Source organism: Nyctibius grandis, chromosome 2 (assembly GCF_013368605.1).
Source record: "Nyctibius grandis isolate bNycGra1 chromosome 2, bNycGra1.pri, whole genome shotgun sequence".
Taxonomy (NCBI): domain Eukaryota; kingdom Metazoa; phylum Chordata; class Aves; order Nyctibiiformes; family Nyctibiidae; genus Nyctibius; species Nyctibius grandis.
This window is the reverse complement of record NC_090659.1, coordinates 43,944,784-43,970,772: the sequence shown is the minus strand read 5'-3', so window position 1 is coordinate 43,970,772 and position 25,989 is coordinate 43,944,784. Positions and strand designations below refer to the sequence as shown.

General features: G+C 38.0%; 1 protein-coding gene across 5 annotated transcripts in view; it reads left to right on the top strand.

Annotated features, from left to right (window-relative positions):
* STS (steroid sulfatase) overlaps window positions 1–25,989 on the top strand; it is a 121,420-nt gene that overhangs the window by 76,230 nt on the left and 19,201 nt on the right. For all 5 annotated transcript variants that reach the window (XM_068419627.1, XM_068419636.1, XM_068419609.1 and 2 more), the window contains 3 exons: window positions 1,378–1,515; window positions 13,944–14,103; window positions 16,644–16,765. In XM_068419627.1, coding sequence (XP_068275728.1) covers window positions 1,378–1,515; window positions 13,944–14,103; window positions 16,644–16,765 — 420 coding nt within the window. The remainder of the gene's footprint in view (window positions 1–1,377; window positions 1,516–13,943; window positions 14,104–16,643; window positions 16,766–25,989) is intronic.

Below are 25,989 nucleotides of genomic sequence, written 5' to 3'. Positions count from 1 at the left end.
CAAACAAGACCAACAGGTATCACTTATTTAACTGCTGATGTTCCTTTATTCATGACCCAGTCATGTGAGCTGATGAGAAGAGAGTTAACCTTTTTAACAAGGCACTTTTAGAATGCTATAACATTGAAAGACTAGTAGAAATAGTAGCAATAAGGTAAGGTAACTACTCTTTATCCACAAAAAAAAGCATAGCAGCAGAATTTATGATCTGAAAATCACTAAAGAAGGCTCTGTATTTCAAAGTTCTTATCTCATCCTCTTTGACACAATAATTGCTCATCGACTGATGAATTAATTCTTAGTGGACAGGGGAGAAAATCAAAATTAACATTCAAATTGGACCATTCTTGGATGTTTAAGTAAAAAGAATAAAGATAAAATGGTTCTGAAGACAGAATTATCTTTATATGCTCTGAGATCCCTAAAGGACAAGGTTAAAGCTCATTTGCAGGCTGATGTGAAGAAGTATATTCTTAAACTGTGGTCGGTTTCCAGGATCAATAATTTTCGATTCCTGATAAGTATAAAATTCACTGGAGCTTGTTACAAAGAGGGGCTTCACTCTCATTCATACAGAAACAGTCTTTAAAAACTCTGTCTAAATAGGTTTGAATGTAATTTATGTGCACTCCAGGGCTCTCCACAGTGCCAAGGTAGTGTGAGGAGCCCTTTGTGAAAATGAAACGTGAGCCCACAGTGCCTTGGAGTTTCAGAGCATATCCATGTGGATTCCTCTTTTAAATACGTGTGTGTGTGTGTTTATTATCTTGCACATTTTGAGTTCAGTCTATGTCTATTATATGATGAGAAATTAGGGACTAATTAGTAGGTTTGGTAATAAAACTGTGTGGCCTCCAGAGGCACTCCATACCTTAACTTTCTTTTTTTTTTTTCTTAGAATGTCTTATTCTAATACTCACTGAGATTTTTGTCATGCTGCCTCTATATGTTGCTAGGCAGCGAAGCTTTACCCCCAAACTGTTAGCTCTATTCTGCATGCTGAGACTCTTTCAGGTATCGTCAGTGGTTTGAATCTTCTTGCTGAGGGGTTTCCTTGATTGAGAGCAACTGCTTCCAAAGGTCACTGGCTCTTTGTGAATCAGCTCTTTTCTCTGATGTGCACAAATCTTCTCATTTCATACTTTAAGAAATCCTGTAGCAATTGAACTGTGGTCCTGATTGCAACAAGCCTTGTGCAGTTGTCCCATACTGTATGCTGCATGGTGCCGATTGCTATGTGTAATAATGTTTAAATGGAAAGTGATCTTAAAAAGGCATGAGGACAAAAATATTTGTATATGCCAAGGCTAATGAAAAAGCCACTCAAAGACATTAAAGCTGTCCTTTTTTTATTTCTTTTTTTTTGTTTTTTTTTAGGGAAGATTCTGGATGTGCTGGAGAAATATAACCTGAGTGATAAAACTCTTGTATATTTTACGTCTGACCAAGGGGCTCATGTTGAAGAAATCTCCAGTTCTGGAGAAGTCCATGGAGGATACAATGGCATATATAAAGGTGAACATCCTCTGATGATTTTTAAAAATTGTGTCAGAAACTATCTCCTTGTTTTTGCTCCAAACTGTAATGTACTCTATGGCCAAGAAGGTCAAAACTTGATTCCTTAAGGGTAAGCTTTTAATGGTTTTCATTCTAAATTCAAACATAGGCAGTAAATATAAGGGCTTTACTTGTCAAATACGGCAGCTCAACCAGAGTACGTGCTCAGCTCTGTGGAGTTTTAAGACTAGCAAATACACTCTTGAGCTGGCCAGAGACATAGCTTTGAAAGGGTGTCAATTCATAGTACTTTACTAGCACGGCTGGATAGCAGAACAGAAAGAAAAAAAAAGGTGGTTTGTGAGCCATCAGGTATGAATGAGAGCTAAATACCATGGAGTGAGTGAGTCACACAAAGACAAGATATAAAGAAGATGGGAGAACCAGCAACAGAGTCCAGTGTATCCATTACAGAAAAAGTAGAAAAGGGAAGTTAAGTTTAAAAAGAAAAATGAGGAGCTGGATTGAGTTTGGGATCAGCAAGTTCCACAACAGCCAGAAGAGGACAAGATTTCAAGCAGAAAAGTCTGAGTTGAAGAGAGTTTTGAAAATAATGCATAACAGATTTACTGAATTAAAGACTGATTTGGAAATGGAAAGACTTTAGTTAAAAGGGCAGAGTTTAGTTGTATTCTTTTAGTGTAGGTCTTGAGAAGATTGATAGTCCAAAATCTGTTTGCGGAGACTTAGAATGTGTTTAAATTTTACCTTATTGTAATACATTTTCTCCTGGTGATATCACACAACAATACTGAAAGATACTGCTTTTGTTGCAATATGGTCACCCTGTAGAAAGAAAAATTCCAGCTTGGCAAACAGCCTTCGTTATTTTGTCCATTCCCATATCCCTGGCATGGTGATCCCTTCAGTCAGCAGGAATGGTTAATAGGCAGCATTGTCAAATATGAAATCAAGAATTCCCTCTGACAAAATACAGAAAACAGTGTTTTCCAGTGTGCAAGTGCTGGACACACAGCATCAGGAAAATGACTATCAAAATGTTTCTAATAATCTTCAATCTTATTGAAAAAGGGTAGGAATGCTTGATTTTATTATTTTTCATGAAATGCAGTGAATATTTTTGTCCTTTTACCAGAAATGAAGTTATTTTCATTCTTTCACTAGGAAATGGTTGTGTAATTTGTTTTCCCCTCATATTTCAGGGGACAAGATCAAAGAAATCCAGCAGTTTTTTGGAAAGTCATTTACCAAGCTTGAAACTTTTAGTTGTAGAGAGAAAGAAGTAAATTGCCTTTAGGTATGATTTTTTTTAAAAGTAGTGTTGCAGAATTACAAAATCACATAGGAGTTGAGTCTGGAAGGCACTTCCTGAGGTTGTAGTCCTAGGCCCTGCAGAGCAGGGTCAGCTAGAGCAGGTTGCTCAGGGCTGTGTCCATTCAAGTTATGAAAATCTCCAATGATGGAGACTCCACGGCCTCTCTGGGCAACTTACTCCAGTGTTTAATCACTCTCACTACAAAAAGAGCTTTTTCTTATGTCTAAATGGGATTTCTGATGTTTCAGTTTGTGCCGATTGCCTCTTGTCCTGTCACTGGACACCACTGAAAAGAGCCTGGCTCCATCCTCTTTACTCAGGTAAATCCATGTATCCATACAGATGGATAAAATCCCACTGAGCCTTCTCTTCTCCAGGCTGAACAGTCCCAGCTCTCTCAGCCTCTCCTCATATGTCAAGTGCTCCAAGTGCTTAATCATTTTCATGGCCCTCTTTTGAACTCACTCCAGTGTGTCCATGTCTCTCTTGTACTGGGGAGCTTTGCACTTGGACCCAGCACTCCAGGTGTGTCTCACCAGTGCTGAGCAGAGGATAAGGATCACCTCTCTGGACTTGCTGAAAACATTCTTCTTAATGCACCCCAGGATGCTGTTGGCCTTTCTTGCCACAAGGACACATTGCTGGCTCATGTTCAGGTAGTTGTCCACCAGGGCTCCCTGGTCCTTCTCTGCAGAGCTGCTTTCCATCCGTCAGCCCCTAGCCTGTGCTGGTGCTAGAGGTTATTCCTCTGCAGATACAGGACTTGGTATTTCCCTTTCTTGAACTTCATTACATTCCTTTTGTCCCATTTCTCCAGCCTGTTGACGTCCCTCTGGATGGTAGCACAACGATCAGTGGATTAGCCACTCCTCCCAGTTTTGTATCATCTGCAAAACCGCAAAAAAGAAGAAAGACAGATAGACATATATAGTAAACAATAACAATACAGTGAGTATTTCAAATGAGAAGGCGCCACAGTTTTTAGTCAGTAGGTATCTGTCTGAGAAACTACCCTTATATTTTAATAGACTTTCAAAGGAAATGCTACACAAGCAAAACAAGCAATGCCAAAGTCATGAGGTTACAAACTATCAGATGGGTCCCCTTGGGCTAACACCAGAGTGAAATGTATCTATCTGTCTTGAACGTTAGCTCTTAGGCCTTACATAGTAATTTAAGTAATTAAGGAACCATATGGTTACATATATGTAGCTGTAGGCACAGTCTGAGGTGTTTTAGAAGTTCTAAAATATATTTGCTTTCTAGAATGCCAGATATAAGGTACAGGATAAATGTCGAGGAGGAAAAAAAAGACAAATACACTGGGGAATATGCCTTCCTGGAGAACTTTGATTGAATGGAATCTTTTTATCAAGCCTTGCAAAATTTTGTATTCATACTTACAGAATGGAGAACACTCTGAAAGAGATCTTACCCGAATTAATAAAAAATCTGGTTGATACGGTTACTTAGGGAGTGATGGAGCTTCTTATTTGTAAAATTAATTTTGTGGTTACAGTTACCACCTATGCTATGATAGCATGTTGTAATATACTGTGAGAAAGAAAATAATCACTATATAGGAAACAAAATAATTATTGTATGAGAGACATTCTTAGTAAAATAAAAAGAAATTAAAAGACCTATGCGTTCAGTTGAATATACTTTTACCATTTTAAAATACAATGAAACCTGTTTTATCTTCCACTCTAGCATCTCCATACCAGTCTTCAATTTAACAGGTATATTTATGCATCATTTTCAAAAAGGGCAGAAGTGGAAGTGATCAATTAATTGCATAATTAGCAATTTGCATACATAGGAATTTGTTTATATTAGCAGTCATGTACAATGAAATTTGTAGAGGTCTGTACATCTCTGGTAGATTTAATGAAAACCAGACCTGTGAAACTCCAAGTCTCAGGCACTGATGGTAGCAATGTGCTTCACAAAGCAGAAGGACGATCTTTATGCTGATTGTGCTCATGTGTGCATGCACTAGGAATTTGTTTCATCTGTTGAGTAGTTTACAAACTGGGTGACATACATGTCCTTTTTCCCTGTCTCAGCTAGAAAATCTCTGCTGCTTCCCTTTTGGTATATGAGCACTGCATGAACGTGAATATGAATCAAGCCACTTAACCCTCTTGTCAGAGCTGGAGCAATATGCTCAGCAGTAATTGGTTCTGCTCTAAAATCAAAAGCTCTCAACAGATCTCCACAATTTGAACTCACTAATTGGTCTTGATGAGCACCAATAATAAAATTTAAGAGGAGTTTGGAGAGTTAGGCTAACACTGCAAGACTGAATGCAAAAAGAGGAAATTGCTATTTGAAGCTTTTATTACTCTGGATTCTGACTGTGGAACAGTCACCATAAATTTGGATAGCCCTTGAAATTAGAAACCAGAGCTTACATAGTGTTTCATAGTTGCTGTCAGACACGGTCTGGTTTCTCTCTTCAATATCCTTTTTTAAAAGCCATTTACACTTGGTGTCTTTCTGTGACAAGGTGATCTGCTTAGTGAATGAGGGCAAGGCTGTGGATGTTGTCTAGCTAGATTTTAGTAAAGTCTTTGACACCGTTTCACACAGCATTCTCCTGGAGAAACTGGCTTCTCATGGCTAGGATGGGTGTACTTGTCACTAGGTAAAAAACTGTCTGGCCCGGCACAAAGGGTTGTGGTGAATGGAGTTAAATCCAGTTGGTGGCCAGTCACAAGTGATGTTCCCCAGGGCTCAGTATTGGGGCCAGTTCTGTTTAGTATCTTTATCAATGATCTGGACGAGGGGATCAAGTGCACCCTGTGTAAGTTTGCAGACAACACCAAGTTGGGCAGGAGTGTTGATCTGCTGGAGGGTAGGAAGGCTCTGCAGAGGGATCTCGACAGGCTGGATTGATGGGCCAAGGCCAATTGTATGAGATTCAACAAGGCCAAGTGCTGGATCCTGCACTTGAGTTGCAACAACCCCATGCAATGCTACAGACTCAGGGAAGAGTGACTGGTCAACAGCTGGCTTAATATGAGCCGGCAGAGTGCCCAGGTGGCCAAGAAGGCCAACAGCATCCTGGCTTGTATCAGAAACCATGTGGCCACCAAGACTAGGGAAGAGAACATCCCCCTGTACTCGGCACTGGTGAGGCTGCACATCACATACTGTGTTCAGTTTTGGTCCCCTCAGTACAAGAAAGAGTGAGTCCAAAGAAGGGCAACGAAGCTGGTGAAGGGTCTAGAGCACAAGTCTTATGAGGAGCGGCTGAGGGAACTGGGGTTGTTTAGCCTGGAGAAAAGGAGGCTCAGGGGAGACCTTATCACTCTCTACAACTACCTGAAAGGAGGTTGTAGTGGAGTGGGTGTCAGTCTCTTCTCCCAGGTAACAAGCGGTAGGATGAGAGGAAATGGCCTCAGGTTGTGCCAGGGGAGGTTTCGATTGGATACTAGGAAAAATTTCTTCACCAAAAGGGTTATCAAGCATTGGAACAGGCTGCCCAGGGAAGTGGTGGAGTCACCATCCCTGGAGGTATTTAAAAGACATGTAGATGTGGCATTTAGGGCCACATGGCTTATTGGTGGACTTGGCAGTGTTGGACTTGATAATCTTAAAGGTCTTTTCCAACCTAAATAATTCTATGATTCTGTGAATATTGGAGTGATGGATCAAAATCATGGCCTCTCTTTCCATCGACCATTTTCTGACAGTTATCAGGATCAGAAGCCTTGGAGCAAGATGCAGGAGCTGTATAGTGAATAAAGAAGATCCCTAAGAAGATCTCTTCCTAATCTTAAATAGTATGACCTGGGTTTAAGATGTGAATCCTGAAAATTTAGATTCTACAAAGAGTTTTAGCATTAGTTATATAAATTTTCATCATATAAAGATGAAATTCTACTTCGAGTCTTTCTAAATTCTTTCTAAATTCTTAGCATAGCCTAAATCCTTTGGCAACAAAACCCACAATATAGAGAACACGGTGCTTTCATTTCCTATTTTGAAATGGGGCAGTTGCAAAATTCATGGAACATCTCCTTGAAGTTTAATAGTTTCCCCATTGATATAGGATAAAGGAGGGAAAGCTTACTATATCTTACCTTTGTTTTGTATACTTTTATTGTGTTTCTTTCCCTTTAAATCTGAAAAGAGTTGTCTCCTCAGTGTCTCTCAGCAGTCTTAACTGATGAGTTTTTCCTTGTCCCTGATTTCTTGTTATTTTCTTCTGTGAACTATTTCTACACCAGAAGATTGTGCTGCCATTTAGCAAGACCTGGACAGGCTAGAGAGTTGGGCGGAGGGGAACCTAATGAAGTTCAATGAAGGCAAGTGTAGAGTCCTGCACCTAGGGAGGAATAACCCCATGCACCAGTATAGGCTGGGGGTTGACCTGCTGGAAAGCAGCTCTGCAGAGAAGGACCTGGGAGTCCTGGTGGACAACAAGTTCACTGTGAGCCAGCAATGTGCCCTTGTGACCAAGAAGGCCAATGGTATCCTGAGGTGCATGAGGAAGAGTGTGGCTAGCAGATCAAGGGAAGTTATCCTCCCCCTCTACACTGCCCTAGTGAGGCCACACCTGGAGTACTGTGTGCAGTTCTGGGCCCTGCAGTTCAAGAAAGACAAGGAACTACCGGAGTGAGTCCAGCAGAGGGCTACAAAGATGATCGGATGACTGGAGCATCTCTCTTATGAGGAGAGGCTGAGAGAGCTGTGTCTGTTTAGGCTGGAGAAGAGAAGACTGAGGGGAGATCTTATCAACACTTACAAATACCTTAAGGGTGGATATCAAGAGGATGGGGCCAAACTCTTCTCAGTGGTGCTCAGTGAAAGGACAAGGGGCAACAGGCACAAACTGAAATATGGGAAGTTCCATCTCAATATAAGGAAAAGCTGCTTTACTTTGAGGGTGAAAGAGCACTGGAGCAGGCTGCCCAGGGAGGTTGTGGAGTCTCCTTCTCTGGAGATATTCAAAACCTGCCTGGATGCGACCCTGTGCAAAGTGCTCTAGGTGAACCTGCTTTGGCAGGGGCTTGGACTAGATGATCTCCAGAGGTCACTTCCAACCCTAACCATTCTGCGATTCTGTAATTGTGCAATATATTATTTTAAAATGACAAGTATTGCCTTTTGGATTTTGCCATGAAGTAAGTTTATATACTTACTTTTTAATATTATCCATTTCATCCTGTAGAATCCTGTTGCCTTTGTATCTTATTGATTACAGATGTGCATTAAGCATTAGTCTTTGCGTAGGTCCTTTTTCTTAAGTATGCAGTGAAGGTTATGGTGTGAATAACTAAGACCATAGACCCTAGTTCAGTTATTTGTTCTCTGATGTTCATTGTACTGCAAATATTTTTACAGAATTTGAACTTGCATCTTGATTCCTGTTCACGCAACTTGGTGTTGTCCATTATCTTTTCTTCTGAATTTGATCAACCTGTGATACTTTGTGTCATATGTGGATTTTTCAATTCCACAGCTCAATTCCCTTCCAAAAATGAAGTAAATATATTAAAATAACAAGGAACATAATACAAAGTAGCATCAAGATAGCTTACTATTGACTTTTTTGCAAAGTGTCATATGCTGTTTGTTTTATCTCTGTTTCCTGCCTGTTAGTCAGGTTTTGATTCATGACAACCTTTTGTCTCCTAACCCCTGATTAATGTTCCAGAAACTTTTCCCAAAGGTCCTTGTCAAAGATCTTTCAAAGGCTTAAATCTAGATACAACCTCCTAAATAAGAAAACAGTGGCTATTTCGGTAAGAATTTCTTCCCAACAACTCAAGACCTTCCTACCTGAACTCCTGAAGGACTCCTGGGTACATACACGATAATATATTTTTCCTGGCTACTTAGTGCAAAGTAGCCAAAAAACTTGTCAGAGAAATGATCAGTTTCTTTCAGAGTCCTGGTAGTTCCTGTGGACTTACTGGGCCAATGGGTCCTTTGGGTCCTTTGGAAACTTCCAGTTCATTATATATTTTTTTTAAAAATCTTTGTTTCTATGTATTTACCTATTTAGTCTTTATCATTCATGCCAGACCACTCAACGCTTTTTCATATATTGGCATATAAATCATATAAGATGTATAAGTTATAAACTCTAAGTTATTTGTAACATGTAAGTTATTATGACTTACATAAATTATGGTCCTTTTTATCCTGTTCATATTGACATTATCAGATTGAAATATGGAAACTATTGTGTTTAACTGAAGTATCTTCTTAAAACTTTCTATGTAATTTTTCTAGCATTTTTTTTTTCTCTGTTCTATGACATTTCTCTGTTAAAATGTATGGAACTTTGAGATACTGTTTTTGTATGTGATATCCTGGATATCTGTGCTGTCTTCTGCTTAGGTGTTTTTCACTAGCTTTCTCATTAGTATGACATCTGCAATTTAAGTGTGTCCATTTGAGCTAGTCACCTTAGCTTTCCTTTAGAAACAGAAATAAGTTTAATTTTTCTGAAATATTTAGATCTGTACTTTAGAATAAGATGAATAGAATAAATAAATGAAGAGAGTATTCTCTCAGTTGAATAAAGAAGCAGCTTAAGATGACTGGTCTAAAGGATGCCATTATATTCTTTGATACCCTGAGATATTGCATCTAATTATTTTGTGGTAGTTTTTATTTAGTTGTTTAGTGACTCATTTCTTGAGTTAGCTTCAGTGTGTTATAAAATGTGTCTCTCCTGTTACATACTTTATAGCAGTAAACAGTGAAGGCATTAAAAACTTCTCCACACTTTTTCTCATTATACTATTTCACTGGTACATATGCAGTGAAAGTCTTCCCTTGTTATCACTTGTTGATATCTATCCTACTGTGTCACATATGGGACTTTCTATGGGTTCTCCTTGCATCTCTTAATACTCTTACTGTCAGCTTCTTTTGGATACATAGCTAAATATATTTTGCCTGTACCTTGGACCTGCACATTAGAAACATTGTCTCTCTTTGCATTTATGAAGCATTTAGCACAATGCATACAGACACTTGGCTACTGTCGTGCTGCTGGAGTGAGTCATGAGTTCTGCTGCTAATGGAAATGGAGTCAAATGCTGATAATGGCAAACCATTTAAACAACATTCATTTTAAGTGCTTTGTGCCTTAGAAATAGGTAGATTCATACGTATTTTGTTGTATCCATGAAAAATAATGATGAATCTTTCTTAAGGGCTTAGAGTCTAATTTTTTAAATCTATTACAGATCTGTGAGAGCTAAACAAGGACTGGAGGAATCAATTATCCAATATTTTATTGAAATTTATTATTTTTATACAATTTCATATACTGAAGTGATAAGGTCATTTAGCAGTGTTTCTTGCAGCTATTAGTAAACCTTTTCCTATCTGTAAGCCACAGGGAAATCAAGCTGACCATTACTTTGGCCTCAGGAACTATGTTACTGCATAGGTAGTGATATTAGTTGGAGTTTCACTTTTTACTTTAATGAGAGCAGGAATTGACCTTTTTTTTCAAATGTACTCTATTTTTATCTTCTTTCTGAAGTGATCCAGATTTTTAAATAATCAACCCATCTTGTAATTTTGACTGAAACAGAAAATATCCTGAGAGACCATTTCATTTGACTGGAAGAAAGATCAGATGAGAAGATGTTCAAATGAGCTATGTCTATTACATTCACCTGTACAAGAACAGCTCGGGTTGAAAATTAACAAAAGCAGTACATGAAACAGATTAAAAATTGGTAAAATAAAGACTGAGCTTGCCATTCAAATAAATTGTTGTTTGATCATTTCATAAGGTAAGCAACAGTAACCAGTTTTGAATGTCAATATTTGCAGCATGAAGTCTACTATGGATGGGTAGAATAATTAATTTCCTTGTATTTTTCTGTCATTCAAGAGAATAAATTGGGTTTGGAAGCTTTGTTTTTAGAAGAATATAAGAAGGAAGGAAAGTTAGTATGGTTATAATCCAAGTGATCTAAGAAAGTTATTTTAAATAGTTTTCATCATTCATCATTCAAAATATTAATAGTGATATACCACAGAGTTCCCCTTTATATATCATCCTTTGTAAAAGCTCTATTCCCAGAGATAGGTAATAGCAGTCAATTTAAACCAGAGGGAGAAAAAAATATTCTTTTAGATAAGATTGGAAATTAAGTTAAAATGGAAATTTAACATCATTTTGTGGATGACTGCAGAGAGTTATGTCTGTACTTTGCGTTCTCCTGCAGATTTCTCAGGAAAGGTGAATATAGGCTATTGTTCAATATAACACTGAAGGGTGCAACTACTCAGAAAGCATAGATAGCTAACCATGGAAGTACAGCCCGGGGCGTTTTATGCTGTTTTAAAAACATTTTTAGACGAACTTAAAAGAACAATAATAATATATAGCTAGGCTGCAAAGAGTTTGCCAACCATACAGACTACTAAGTTGCTGCCTTTTCTATGTTTCAGTGTTGTCAAGTCCAAGCAAAATACAAAACTAATGAGTCAGATCCTGACATGGATATTTGCTTCATGTTTCAAGCATTAGTAGTGAAACCTTGATTTAGTTTTCAAGGAAAGAAAGAATGCAGATAGCTTGAACAATGTTTAACAGCTAGAGTTTTAAAGACCATTATATCAAGGGATTTGTAATCATATAATGAGATTAAGCAACTCTAGTGATGTCACTAAACATAGTTCTAATAAGGATGAACATCACGTAGTCATAGATAATAGAAGACAGTCTTCCTCAAAGAACTGTAGTTTCTGTCCCAGTTCCCTGCAATTCCCAACCTCCAGAGATATCAAAAAAATATGCTTCAATTAGTCTTTTGAAAGGAAAACAGCAATCACTTCTTCATAGACATAAGCAAGGAGATAGCCCTGCTGTGGAGTCCATTTTGCTTTTTTGTACCTCACAGCAGGGAGGAAGAATTTGGTGAGTGCTCCCTTTGTGCCTGGATAATGTGCAAGTTTTCTGTCCTGTTCTGTAGTAATAGAAAAAAATTGTACTGTGAACCTAGGAGATGTGAAAGTGATCCAATATCTAGTTTTTAAGAACTGCAACATGTGTAGGAAAGTGGTGCCCAGAGACAAGACAAGGGACAATGGGCACAAACTGAAATGTGGGAAGTTCCATCTCAATATAAGGAAAAACTTCTTTACTGTAGAGTGTGTCAGAGCAGGCTGCCCAGGGAGGTTGTGGAGTCTCCTTCTCTGGAGATATTCAAAACCCACCTGGACACGACCATGTGCAATGTGCTCTAGGTGAATGTGCTTTGGCAGGGGGTTGGACTGGATGGTCTCCAGAGGTCCCTTCCAACCCTAACCATTCTGTGATTCTGTGATGTGTACACAGAACTAGGATCCGGCTCATGAATTAAATCATCTCACCAGCATAACTGTTCACTGAAAAGCATCTTAATTTGAGGATATCTGTATTTTTATGTCCTTATACTTTCCTTGTGTTTTTATTAACATTTAACTATTCCTGCTCAACAGGATTTTCTGTGAACCTTAGCTCGGTCAGGATATTAATCTTGACACTTTCCTGCTAGGTAACATGTAATCGTCAGCAATCTTTTAAAATCCTAATGACTATTGTACATGGATGGAGTAATCTTTTCTAGAGAAGATGCACACAGTCTGTTGACATCTACACTGGTCTTGACCCAACCGTATTAACAACTGATCACCATACGGTTGGGTGAACACTGCTTTCTGCTAGGTGACAGGTGTTTTAAACCTCACCAAATAACACCTTTATAAACTTAAATCTACATTTTCTTTAGATTTTTGTTTTGAAAACCATATTTGTTGCAAGAATGTAAACAAAAATAATCCATGCATCTCATTCCTGACTTTTAGAATAAGTAGCCACGTGCTTTATCGTGAGAATGGAATTGCATTTGGCACAGTGACAAGAGTAAATTTTTAAGACTGCTATAGAAGACAATCTTGTTGAGATCTGAACTTGGCACTGCTTTCCAAAAACAACTTAAGCAAAGATTGTTGCTTGATGTAATGTTGGATATCAGAAAGTCTAAGTTTTCTGATGTCAAACTAGATAATTATGTGTCCGTGACTATTCAACATTATGAATTCTGATAAAACCCATGAAAAATGTAAGCAAAAATCTGATATAACAAAAATCATGAGCTCAAGTTTTTTCAGCCACAATAATGTATATCTATATAATGGGTAAAGATCTATGCAAAAGAGAGTTTTCTCTCTTGAAGTTGCCACTTAAGTTTATGAACAGTGAAAAACCCTGTAGAAAAACCTTATTGAGCAGTGAAAAACTTGTAGAAAAACAGGTGGATTCTGAATCGCCCAATGCTGAAATAGAAAATATCATTGAGGAGTCAGTAAGGTAGACAGCATGTATGGCAAGGCCTGGGTTTGACAGTGAAGATATTGATGTCTATGTGGTGTTTTGAAGGTCTAAGAGGCTGAGGATACAGAACTATTGAAGTACTTTGTTGTAATATTTTGTTCTTCTGTGGGTTTTTTTACTTGAAAAGGGAGATACAGGAAAAATAGGCTCATAGTAGTTTTGTTTGAACCATGAATTGCTGTTTGATTCAGTTAATGACAGGGGTTCAACACACAAATTCCTCCTTTCAGACATTTCTGTTATATAAAACAATCTCCATTTAGTTGTAAATGCCCAGCCCAGACCATACTTAACCCCATCCAAACCCCATCTATTTACCAGAAATATTTTTTTCCAACTGATATATTAATTTCAAAGATCAACCTGAAGTGCTGTCAAAGTCACATGACTGTGTAAGACATTAATAACAGTATTCGTGATAGCTCTTCATACAAAGTTATGTCAATCATATATTAAGTAATGGTAGAAATAATGTGCCTTTTTATCTCCTACAGCTGTTATTTAATCTTGTTCGTAAACGAAATACATTTTATAAGCTCTGTCTAATACATATTAGTAGATTTACTGTGAGAAAGGTGCTGATTGCAGGTAGAAAATCTAAACCTAGCAAATTAAAAATAAAATAAATACATTTAATAAAAGATTCTAGCTAGACAGAATGCTTAATATTTGGAAACTGAATCTTGGGGGGGGGGGCAGTTCTAAGAAGAAATCGATTTCTTAGCAAACAAAACTTTCATTTTTCAGGTGGAAAATCAATGAACTGGGAAGGAGGTATTCGTGTGCCAGGGCTTCTCCGTTGGCCTGGAGTGATACAGGCTGGTGCCTATATTGATGAGCCAACAAGTAACATGGATATATTTCCTACCATAGCCAAACTTGCCAAGGCACAGTTACCCTCTGACAGGTATTCTCTGTAGTTATCTCTGTTTTAGAGAAAGTCTCATTAGTGTTTTATTCTGGTGATGTCTATTAAGGTAGAAGTGAGAATGAAAAGAAAAAAATAGATTTTAAAAGCACTTTTTTGTCATTACATACAGTAGTATGTTGTCTTTTTTCATATTGACATATTGATATATTTTACATATATTGCATGTAAATACAGCTTAACTTGCAGAAAAAGCAACAAGCCAGAAGAAGATAAGAGAATACCACCAAGAGCAGCATACTGTCAAATCAGGCCTAGAATTATTTACTAAAATCAAAAATGAAGGTATCAAAAAAGGCTCTGTTCTGCATGAATGAACATGGTAGAAAAAGGAGCTGCAAGTTTAAATTATTTTAAACTTTACGAGCTCAACCTTGGCCTGCTTAGTATAACAAAACACATCAAAATGCCAGCTAGGCTTTTCTGATAGGTTTTTTTGTTCTCTACCAAGTTAGTGAAAATAATCCCTTACAGAGTTTTACAGCCTGATAAGAAAATCCACTGGAGTTCTAAAATTCATAAGATGCTTTATGGACACTCCTATGTCCCAGTGCTTTGTCTTGTTCAGGAGATACCCAGTCTCAGCAGCAAGGTGCCTCCACCTAAGCTCTGTTGCCATCCAAATCCAATAAGTGGAGAAACCTGCTGATATGCATATGCTTTGAACACATCTACCATACACAAACAGCTTTTGAACACAAAGCATCCAGAATTTGCGTGGGGAAAACCAGTGGTGAGCAGAGACACTCTGCTAATGATGATTCATTGAGTACTTAAAGGAAATGGCAGAGCAGGACATGTGTAACACATGAAAAATCAGTCAGGTTGGTCCTGAGGGATCTGCTACAAGCATTAACTCTGTCGAGCCTAAGCAGTTTGGATTGATCGGAATGTGGGCAGATCTTATGCACTTTGTTTTCATATTGCTTAAGTGAAGACTAAGCACCGATGTTTTATTTTCGTCCCAGTATTCTTGTGTAACTTCCACTTGCAGGTTGCTCCACTCAGATTCTTGTGTGTAGACTAGATGCCATAATTACTGCTTTATGGTAGGTCATGGACTAGCTTGAAGCATTTTTGATCCAGCAGCTGAATTCCTATTACTTCACTGAATTCTTCCTGAGTAATAAGAGAAATTACTATGATTAGGATTCAGTCACTGAGAGGAAGCAAGTTAAAAAAAAAGAAAGGAGGAGGTGCTCCTAATTAAAGAAGAAAAATAAGTCATTAGAAAGAAGTCTCATATATCCACCTGAAACCAGCAGTTGTGGGAATGCGAGAGTACTGGAGACACCCTTTTCCCCATCAACAAGCTGTAGAACACAAAGTGTACCACAGACATGCATCTGTCCTGCTCTCAGCAGGGGCAAGGCAAGAGTGCATTAGGCAAGAAAACACAACAAATTGAAAGTGGGAAAGACCCTAATTCAACAAACCCCCACAGATGGGGATGCACCCAGAAAGCAGAGTTACTGGACAACATAGCTTTAGGAATTCCAGGATGTTTTCCTGCCAGTCCTTTGAGAAGAGTCCTACACAGAATGGTGCTGTTGCATACAATTGCGGCCAAGAATTTCATAATCATACATAGCTCATGGCTTAAAAAAATGAAGTTAGTACCTATCTTGTAGTAGTTACACTAACGTGAAGAGTTTTACGTGGTAATGAAAATTAACATAGACATTTTTATGCTTTTAAAAAGTTTCAAAAAAGTTTTTATGAGATGTTGCTCAAAATGCTTAAAAAAGAATTACCTGCTGATATGTATATCAGCAAAATGTAATTTCCTGTAAAACTTCCTGTAAAATTTATAATTCACACCAGGTCAAAAATGCAGATTGTGATTTATCGCCTGCCAGCTGGTTCCAGCAATTCAAAGGCTTAATTTACGGAAACATTTAAATGCCTTGCTTATTTTATAACTCCATTTTGATGTAAATTGACTGACTCCTTCAAAGCATGATCAGAATTGTCCAGCAGCATTTAGAGAATTTATATATATATATGTGGGTATGCGTGTGTAGTTGATAAACATATTAAAACATAGTCAATTTTCAACTTTGAAATTACTAGTTCTGTCTTAAATTCTGGCATATGTAATTTGCTGGACCGAGTTCTTACCATTACTTCTGGGGATGCTAATGCAGCACAGCATATATTTCTCTTGTTTTAGGGTTACTTTGGCCAGACTACTCCCAAACAGCTTGAGCAGGTATACATAGAGGACTGTGTTGCAGCAATTTATTCACATATGTCTGGTCACTTTCTCAGAAAAAAAAAAAGAAAAAAGTGGGTTGAGGAAACAACCATTCCTAATAGCAAAATGTAAAATTAGTGTTTCCTTAAATAAAGTAAAAATCAAAGGGGAAGAGCACCTGAAGGTTTTCCTCTGAATTGACCAAATGGAGATGGCCATTCAGATTTATTTTTTTAAGTAGTGGAAATGCAGAGCTATAATATCTTCTCAGTAAAGTGAGGTTTGTGTTATTGTTCTGAATTTGAAATGCTTTCTTACTCAGAATTATTGATGGACATGATCTGATGCCCTTACTTCAAGGAAAAGTTACCCGATCCAAGCATGAATTTCTCTTCCATTACTGTAATGCATATTTAAATGCAGTGCGCTGGCATGAAGGAAACAGTAAGTAAACTTGCCTGTTCACATTTTAAATATTTCATATACTTTTTATTGCAGCTTGAAAAGAATCAGAAAAAAGCCTTGGGCTATAGTAACAAATCGTTTAAACTATCTAGTCTTTTTCCTTCTTTTTCACTTTTTTTTTGTTAGAATGCACCTATTCACCATTTTACTGTTTGACATTAATTTGTTGCTATGCATTAATGTTACATATCAATACAATACTGAGATCTCTGGTGTCTGAAACTATTTTTTTTTAAACTTGCCTGAGAGAGAATCTGTGTTACAGAATAAAGTAGTCAAGATTAACTGTAACATCTTTCTAAAAATGTACAGGTTATAGGATAGCATACAGCACAAGTATGGTGTCAGCCTGGCCATTTTTATTATTGGGATATCAAAGTATAGGAGAATCACTGTGTCAAAGTCATAATTATCCAATAAATGAATATAGTATTCAAGGGTCCCTTTCCATGCTTTTTATGAATGATATAATTCCACTTTGTACGCCAAGGAAAAAAGCATTTCCCATTGATTTGCTCCTTTTTAACTCACAGCTTGCTCTTTCAGGTAGCAACATTCACATTAAGCAAAGCCTGTTTCCCTTTCTATAAAAATCTTTGTGCTGAATGAAGTCAAACACAAATTTGTTTCATCTCAGTAGACACTCAAAGTGATAGCTTGTGTTTAGCTTCAAAATGATGATCCAAGACAAGCTTTGGTGTAGCACTTTTTGGTTTAAGTGCCTTGGGAAAGGACTTGCTTAATAGTTAATGTGCAAACTGAAAATGAGTTCGAAACTTTGACTTCTTGGTCATCTGTAGGCTGACTCTGTACCTGTCTTGGACTTTAAACTAGGAAAAGGGAAAATATTACATATAACATTTATTTACCACTGCTTTGCCTATATGTCTTGCATTTGATATGTAATCAAAGGAAGAACCAAGCAATCGGAAGATGTGGTTATCTAGTACCATTTTGCATCTAAGGATGGATGAAATTATTCCGTGTCATGGTGAGAAGTAGGCAATGCTCCAGGCAGGGAGAGAAGCTGTTTTTCTCAAACATACACATTTGCAAGATGAAGTACCACTTGTCTGAGGAAAGGGTCAACTTTGTTATTCACTGAAGGACAGTTTAATGGGAAATGAAGGGGAGCAATAATGAGGGACTAGTCTATTGTATTTACCTGAGGAGCAACAATGTAGATTATCATTCTCCCTTTATTCTTTCTCCAAGGCAATCAAAAGAGAAAGACCACTCAGAACCTGACAATAACATTTTCATAACACTGGGCTGATTTTTGTGTGGAAGGGTTTTTGATATACTACCTTGTCAGCCTACACTATAGTGTGAGAGCAGGCAATAGCCAGATATTCCGCTCTACTCTCTTTTGTACCCATCCCCTGGGAGTGCTCAACACCTTCGTCTTTCCTACTTGTCCAATCTCAGATCTTCAAAAATGCCTTTTCCGTGTTGTCCTGGTTTGGCCTAAAACAGACCAATTTTCCTTTCAGTGATTTTTACTTTCAGCTAAGTCTCTTCTAAGTAACTGCACTTTCTGAAACTAACTGCATGTTTCGCAGACAGTGTCTGCTTCCAGGACTGATAATGCTCGAAGTTTATAGTTATCACTGAGGAACCGGTAGGGTTGTTATGCAGAAAGGCTCTTGCTGTACTTATTCTTAGAGAAACCAAGGTCACTGCTAAATTCCTCACTGCTTACGAGTGAAGAGCCGAAGGGGGGTCACACCTGCAGGGAGGAGCGGACAGGGCAGGTGACCCAAAATTGACCAACGAAGGTATTCCATCCCATACACGTCATTCTCAGTATAAAGCAGGGGATCACGAGGGTCTCGCTCTCTTTCTGCTATTGCCGGTGTCCGAAGAGGACTCTGTTCGTTTTCCTGCTGCCCCTGATCCCAATCCGTGCATCCCTGAATCCAGTTCCTGTCCGTTGCTGGGCCCAGCCTGGGCCTTCCTGGAGCCTGCCCTGCAGTGCTGTGGGTGACGTGGATGACATCGGGGGAGCTCGATCTTGGTTTTGTGTATATTTATATATATTTAATTATTTCCATTATTATTATTATTATACTCTTTTTCATTATTATAGTTCATTAAAACTGTTTTAACTTTCCAACCCGTAAGTCTCTCTCCCTTTTCTCTTTTCCTTCCCCTTCTGGGGCCAGCGGGAGGAGGGTTAATAGAGAGCATCTGCCACTGGTTTAATAGCCAGCCCAGCCTTAAACCATGACACATGTAGAAAATGCAATCATATTTTTAAAGATATTTATTGCAGCCTGCTAAAGGTTTGCCCATGTTTATCTCTGTTCCATGTGTTATTGTTGTATAAAGATAAATATACTTGCATTACAGCTGTACACACCTGATGCTATCTACATTTTTGTGGGTACTCGTGGAAAACCGAGTATTGTTGTTTTTTATTCTGATATCTCAGCAGCTCTATATGAAGCAACTGTTGAGTTCAAAAAGTGCACTACATCATTACTAGTTAGAATATTACTGTCTTCTAGCCTTCCACCACAGCTTGCTCTTTACAGTTAATCTCAGAGTCCATCCACAGTCACTATTTCTGCTACTGTTAAGTGATATTTTAGTATGTAAAAATGAACACAAGCAAAGCAGAAATATAATGCAATGCTTTTTTTTTTGGCCTTTTTTCCCTGGAGAAGAAATTATTTCAAACATTTAATTCAAAACGTTGCTCTAGCAGCAAAGAGCTAGAAATTCATAGAGGAGAAAGCTTACAACTGCTAAGGAAAATGTTATTTATTTATTTAAAGTACAATCTATTCTAAATAAAGGGTTGCCTCCATCATTGCACTTAGTAACTATCTTTGGCATTGTTAGATTTCCACTGTGCTTCAGTCTGAAAAAAAAAAATCTTTGGTTTAATTTTTCACTTTTAGGCTATATATAAAACATGTAAATTTAGTGTATGTGAAATTTATAGTGCTTGCACACCTTTCCCTTGCTTGCAAGCTTCTAAAGTCTGACTTAAGGAGGGGTGTTTCTCACATCATCCAGGGAAGGTCAGAAACTTCAGAGTGTAAATATATAAATGTAAAATTGCCATTTTACATTTATATATAGAGAGACTAAGTATTCCTCATAACCAAATCAATACACATCTTCGTTAAGATATATTAGGTCAGTTACTGCATTCACAATATACTTTCCCCTTCGTCAGCTCTTTGAAGGAGCATTTAGAAGATGTGTGCTATGTAATTCTCTTCTTAACCATCACTTCAAAATTTGAGCCTTATCTTTCTAGAGAGATGTGAGGAAAAGAATCTCTTTCCTCTACGCTCCTTCTCTTTCTCAGCCACAGAAAATAAGCTAACACCATTTTCTTCTTCATCTGTCTTTAATTCACTTACATTTTGCCTGATACTAAAAAATAATGCACATTAATCTTCACCTTCTGAATTAAAAAAGGAATTAAACACCAGGCAATTTTCTTTGCTCATGGATTATGATACTTGAAATACTGGGATTATGACATTTGAGTTTATCAAAATTAGCAACATTTACAGGTTTTTTTACAACTCAAATTATTCTATTGAATATCATACTTTGACAGTTGGCAGGTTTATCCTTCTGAAAATCTTGCAAAGTCCATTAATAGGCTTATCTTAGCACAAGAGTAAGTACTGAACGCAAATGTCTGAGTTTAGTTTCACGGTCAATGGAAACGTAATCAGTCAGTGGATAGAAAAGCAACTGGGAAATGCAAAAAAAAGAATACAGGCTGTTCGTTCATCTGCTTCAGTTCATTCAGCTCTGCCCTAGAAGAGCTGCTAGGTCATTTAGAAGTTCTGAGAATCTCAAGAATGGCAAGTAGCTCCAAACACAAGGACTATGTAGTGGCAAAAAAGAAAGACTGGCTTTGAAAACCATGCTAGTGTTCACAATGAGGCTGTAATAATCAAGAGGAGGTTCTGGGAAATGCTTTAACTGGATTTTGGAACTTGCTACTAAATACAATGCCTGTAGCTCCTAAGCATTATCAAAGGCCTCTTTTTTCTCTCTTTTAATATGCCAAAATATTTCAGGTCTCCAGTAGGAAGTGTTTTAATTTCTGCCAGTGCTTTTAAATAGTTAGGGCATGCTAAGTTTTGGCCAAAAAAAATAAATAGAACCAAGTTCTGAGAAGTATATTTGAATGTTTAGCAGCTAGCAGGTTGAACTAAAGAAAAGTAAATGTACTACTCGTGTTTCACAGAATATTTTTGAGTATGTATCTTCCAAAAAATTTAATCCAATTTTAAGTAACCATGAGAAGTGTTCGTATTTTGAAGATCAAAAATATGCAAAAGTCAACGTATTACTGTGTCTTTTTAACACGACTGAGACATGAAAAACTTTATAAATTGTTATCTTGTAATCCAGTGAAAAATGTAAGTATAAATTATTTGAATTCTGCAAAGGATTATGCCATTAGTGGGTACTCTGCAAACTTAGGATGTTGGCAAATGTTTACAACGAGCAAGGACAGTGTCTACATGCACAACTGTCTGAGTATTCCCCAGTAAATATTTCTTCGTGTTGTCAAACTTGATAAATAAATACTAATTCTTTCATAGAGAGGGGTTATTGCCATGGCATGAAAGAGCCAGCAACAGGTTTGTACCTCATCAGCATGTGAACCTCAGTGCTTGGCTGAGCCCATCGATGCAGTCTCTGCCTAGACATGCAAGAGAAAGTTCCCATGACAATTATACTTGGTCTTTCCTAACCAATTTCAAGCAATTTCTTCACTTTGTGGACTAAATTGAACTCAGATATATCCTTACCACTATTCATCATTAGATTTTGTATTTCAGTTGCTGCCTATTCTGACAAGGTGTATGAGAACATATTGTGTCTCGGGCAGGGAGAGTAGAACCTTCAGGAAGGCTTAAATTATCTGCGTTCTTTGGTCATCTGAGGACCTACATGGCTGTGTAATATGTCTGTGTAGGGGAATCTTATTCCTCCTCTGATAAATTTTGATCTGTTCCTGGGGAGATGGTTGTAGAAGCAGACAACCTTTTTTACATTTAAGTTTTTGGTCTTTTGATGTTAGATAGATAGACAAGAATAAAGCAGTGATCCGAAGTTCTGAAGTTAAAACTAGACAGACCTGTGAGATTCAGCAAGATAGGAAAACCTTCCCAAGTGAAGGTGAGGATATGGGTGATAGGGAAAACGTGTACAAACTCCGTCTGCCTGGCTTGACTTCCATTTGACTGCAGTTTGATTGGGACATTTCCTAATCTCTAATCCTAACTGAATTTCAGGTTCCTTTTTATGTCTACACAGCCTAAGTGCCAAGACTTCAGTTAGGAATACTGACTCAGTATTAGTAAAGAAATAGAGTTTAAGCTTGGGCACATTCAGCGTGAATGACAGACAGTTAGAGACATCTTTGGAAGAGGAAGTTAAGCAACCATGTAAACATATTGCCTGAATTAGTAGGTTTTAATTAATCACTAGAATGAGGTTGTGGTAAACGTCTGTCGGCATGCAATGCACTACAGTATGAAGCAGAATGGATTACTGCAAACCACTGCTGAATGTTAAAACAAACCTGGTTTACCACAGAAAATCATTTATGTAATCCATTTTCTTTTCCTTTGCAACAGATGAGGAATGTGTGTATGTTTATTTGCCTTTAGCATAAAAAATGCACAGAAGAAGAAGCCACAGTAGCAAATATAATAGGAAAACATTTCCTGGTGTTTCCTGTTACTATTATTATTGTCACAGTATTTAATGAGTATTTTAGCAAAGAAATCAGCTAAAATTGAGAGATGAAGACTGAGTTTGCAGAACTATGAATTAAAAATTGAATGTAAGATTCAAAAGCCAAGAAACAACTACCAATATGCAGATGATTGTATTTCACAATATCCTTTGAGTGCTGTCATCACTCTTAACTGCAGTGAGGAGGGAGGGCATATATAAAATTTATATCTTGTCATGTAATGCCAAAAGCAGTTTCAGTAGTTTTGAGGAAGTACAACATGTAACTGAATGACTTTAGACTGCAAGCTGGTTTATATTCTTTCTGTTTGTATTACTTCCTAAAATAATGGGTTAAAGCCATTAAACTAAACCATAATCTACTGGTACATACTCTTAGACCAGTAAAAAGATGTAGGATTTCATGCTCAAGGATGAGGCTGTCTTTAACTCATCTTTGTAACAGTCTTGTGTAACAGAGCCGTAATAGAGCCACAATAAATAATGATAAAGGTTGGATTAAGTTTGTGACATAAGTGCCCTCTTCAAAGATACTTTGGAGCATACTAGAATTATTGCATTGAATTATATAGTTAGTTAAAAATAGGAGATCAAGCCAAAGTGAATAAACATTGTTTCTACCACCTCATTCACAGCAGTGGTCTACCTACCATCCTTCAACTGTGCTTCAGAGATTGGAGGGGGAAAAAAAAAAAGTTAGAATTCACTTTGCCACTCATACATTACGGGGAAAAAACTCAAAAAAACCCCACCCTTCATGGTCCATGAAAATGACTGGCTAGAAGTTTTAAGTCAGGATTTGGATTACAGTCATTTTTAGGAGAGAATTCAAACACTGCCTGAAGTCCTAGCAATTTTGTCTTTTTTACATATAAAAGTCTAAGGAGATATGATGCAGAGAATGAAGGACAATGACTGGAATTTCCCAGCTCCATTGCTGCTTTCTTCTAGTTTGAGATGAACTCACTCCAGGGCTGATTACATCTCAGCTGAGCACTCCGGACGTTGTGTAGAACTATTCTATGCTGCTGAATCTCTCCAGCAGGCCCAAGAGGTGCGAAGGGCTTTGTTCAAATACTGCACGCAGGTCCATGCACCATATAGCTCAAAAAAACCTGGACTTACCTGGATATCATATGTAGTATGTCGTTACATATCCAGGTATATGTCAGAAGAAGAAAAGGCAACAAGATTTTACGAATGGGAACTCGAGTAACTGAGGAATTTATGTTTGGAGTTAGAGGATGTTGCTAAGCAGGCATGAGTTTATTCTTCAGGGAGCTAAGGTCTAAATGCTAAACACTAATTTTTCTACAAGGTAGAGTTGTCCAGTGAACAGGACACTTGTCTTAGACTTGGTAAAACTTGATTCAGGTGTCTTCTTCCTATAGACCTTCAAACAACATTAAATAAATCACTCACGGTGTATCTATCAGTATCGGTGTAGCAGAGAAATAAAAGCCTTTTTAATAACTGTTTTATTAAACAACAGCACAGATAGCTGAAAAAAATAATTTACTCTTTTTTTTTATCAAATAGTTTGAAGTAGGAGATTTGATGGGAGTTGAGAAGAATATGGAGATCCTTGCTTAAACAATTAGTTGAGCACACAGCAGCTTCAGCCACAGATTACATTGTACTTTGCTAAATTTAAGCATGAGGTTATTATTTGTATTCTTAAGCTAAGGTAGAAATACTTTATTGAACTGAAGGCACACAAGATGAAATCATCCTCTCAGTAAATTCACAGGGATTTTAATATTCACTTCAGTGGACCACAACTCTACAAAAGGTGTAGAAATGGAATTTAGAATAGACAATACAACAGGTAATTGAGGGATAGGGCAACCCAAATGAACTCTGAGACAGTCATCTGCGCCAAATTCTGTATTTAAACTCCAGCAAAAGTTCGTGAAGGATTTGTATTTGAAAAAGTTAGTAGATAAAACACTAAGTGAAAGGAGTGTGCCAATAAAATGTCTTTGTCTTCTGCCATAAAGAAAATGAATGATAGTAGCACAAAAGTTAAAATAGAAGACACCATCCATCAAGAGAGCTCTTAAAAAATACATTGTGGAGAACAATTGTGCAGTGGCAGGGGGATGAATTAGAAGACAAAAAGAAAATTCATTTGAAATATCTGAAATGAGCTTTTGTTCTTATTTGCTACAACTGGAACAGAGGAAACTGCATACATTAATATGAGAAAGTTACAGACATCACATAAGCAGAGTCAATGCAGATGTACTGTAGCTAGTGATTATATTTCAAAGGTCATTGAATGATCATTAAGGATGAGTAAGACTCGTTAAAAAAGTGTACAGAAGTAACATATATGAACAAGGAAGACAAACCTCTCTATTTTCTGGCCACATCAATTAAATATGTAGGTTTTATATACACTTGAGAGGAGGAGATGATTAACCCACTATCTATGAACACTGTGGGGTCTTTCATAAGCACCAGCACCTTGTAGATAGATATTTGATCTTAGAAGGCAAAATTAAAGATGGACTAGAAAATGCTGGAGAGACAAGAAGTTCAACTCTCTAACTTGGGGTGACGTTTCACTCTAAAAGCGACTCCAACAAAACTGTAAGTGACCCCAGCACTGGTCGTGCTTTTACTGACAGAGCAACGTCTTCCAGCACCCAAGCAGAGTGAGCAGAACTGGGTGCTGATAACAGGGTCCACCAATAGTCCCCAAATAGGCAAAGAGGTGATTCAGGTTCAAGGTCCATCTGGAGAGTCCAGTCAGGAGCAGGAGGAGATGGGAGCACAGACAGAGCTTGAAGAAAGGCTACAACCTAGGGCCATCCAGAGACAGGGCTGGGAACTGGCAGTCCCGCAGCACCACTCGGGCAGGAACTGATGGCCTCAGGCTGACCTGAAATGGTGTCCTTATCTGCACTAGGACAGACTTTTCAGTTAAATTTCTTTTAAGTGACCTCTTGTCTGAAGTTGACTACACGGCCTATTGCCATGGGAACTAGGATCCCTGTTGGGTGTCTTTGTCCCACAGAGGAAGGGGCTGTAGAGTGCCACACCTGCGGGGAGGGGCGGACAGGACAGGTGACCTGAACTGACCAACAGGGTATTCCCTCCCACCCATGTCATACTCAGTATAAAGCTGGGGGACCACGAGTGTCGTGCTTTCTTCCCCTATGGCCGACGTCCTGGGAGGACTTTGCCTGCACTCCTGCCATCGCTCCTGAACCCGGTTCCCATCTGCTGCTGCGTCTGGTTCTGGACTGCCCAGCGCCTGCCCTGCAGTGTCAGCGGTGATGTAGTCATCATCGGGGGGAGCTCCATAGCGTTTTGTACACAGTTCATTATTTATTATACTCTAGCTTTTTTGTTATTGTTTATTGAAACTGTTCTAACTTTCCAACCCGTAAGTCTCTCTCCCTTTTCTCCTTCCCTTTCCCCTCTGGGGAAGGAGAATTTTAACAGAGAGC